Raw genomic sequence first — 220 nt, forward strand, 5'->3', positions numbered from 1 at the left:
CCAGGCTGAGGGCCCAGGGCCGGCGCCCAGGCATCGGAGAGCGGCTCCGGGCCGCCACACTGCTGGCTGAGCGAGTAGTCCTGTAACTTCACGTCTAGAAGCTGAAACATAGAACTTTATAATTTGGGGCGTTTTCAAACCAAGCGTGTTGGGAAGGACAGGCCCGGAGGCGGCCCCGGGGCCAGTGGCCGGGCTTTTCCGGGCTGAAGGCGCTGGCGCC

The 220-nt window shown here is 64.5% G+C and overlaps 1 protein-coding gene across 1 annotated transcript in view; it reads left to right on the forward strand.

Moving 5' to 3' along the window:
* IQCE (IQ motif containing E) overlaps positions 1–220 on the forward strand; it is a gene marked incomplete at its 5' end in the record, with an annotated part of 26,311 nt that overhangs the window by 14,865 nt on the left and 11,226 nt on the right. Inside the window, 1 exon segment of the mRNA XM_014530979.1 lies at positions 5–65. Within this exon segment, the coding sequence (XP_014386465.1) occupies positions 5–65 (61 nt within the window).

The sequence above is a fragment of the Myotis brandtii genome, unplaced genomic scaffold (assembly GCF_000412655.1).
Source record: "Myotis brandtii unplaced genomic scaffold, ASM41265v1 scaffold786, whole genome shotgun sequence".
Lineage (NCBI taxonomy): Eukaryota > Metazoa > Chordata > Mammalia > Chiroptera > Vespertilionidae > Myotis > Myotis brandtii.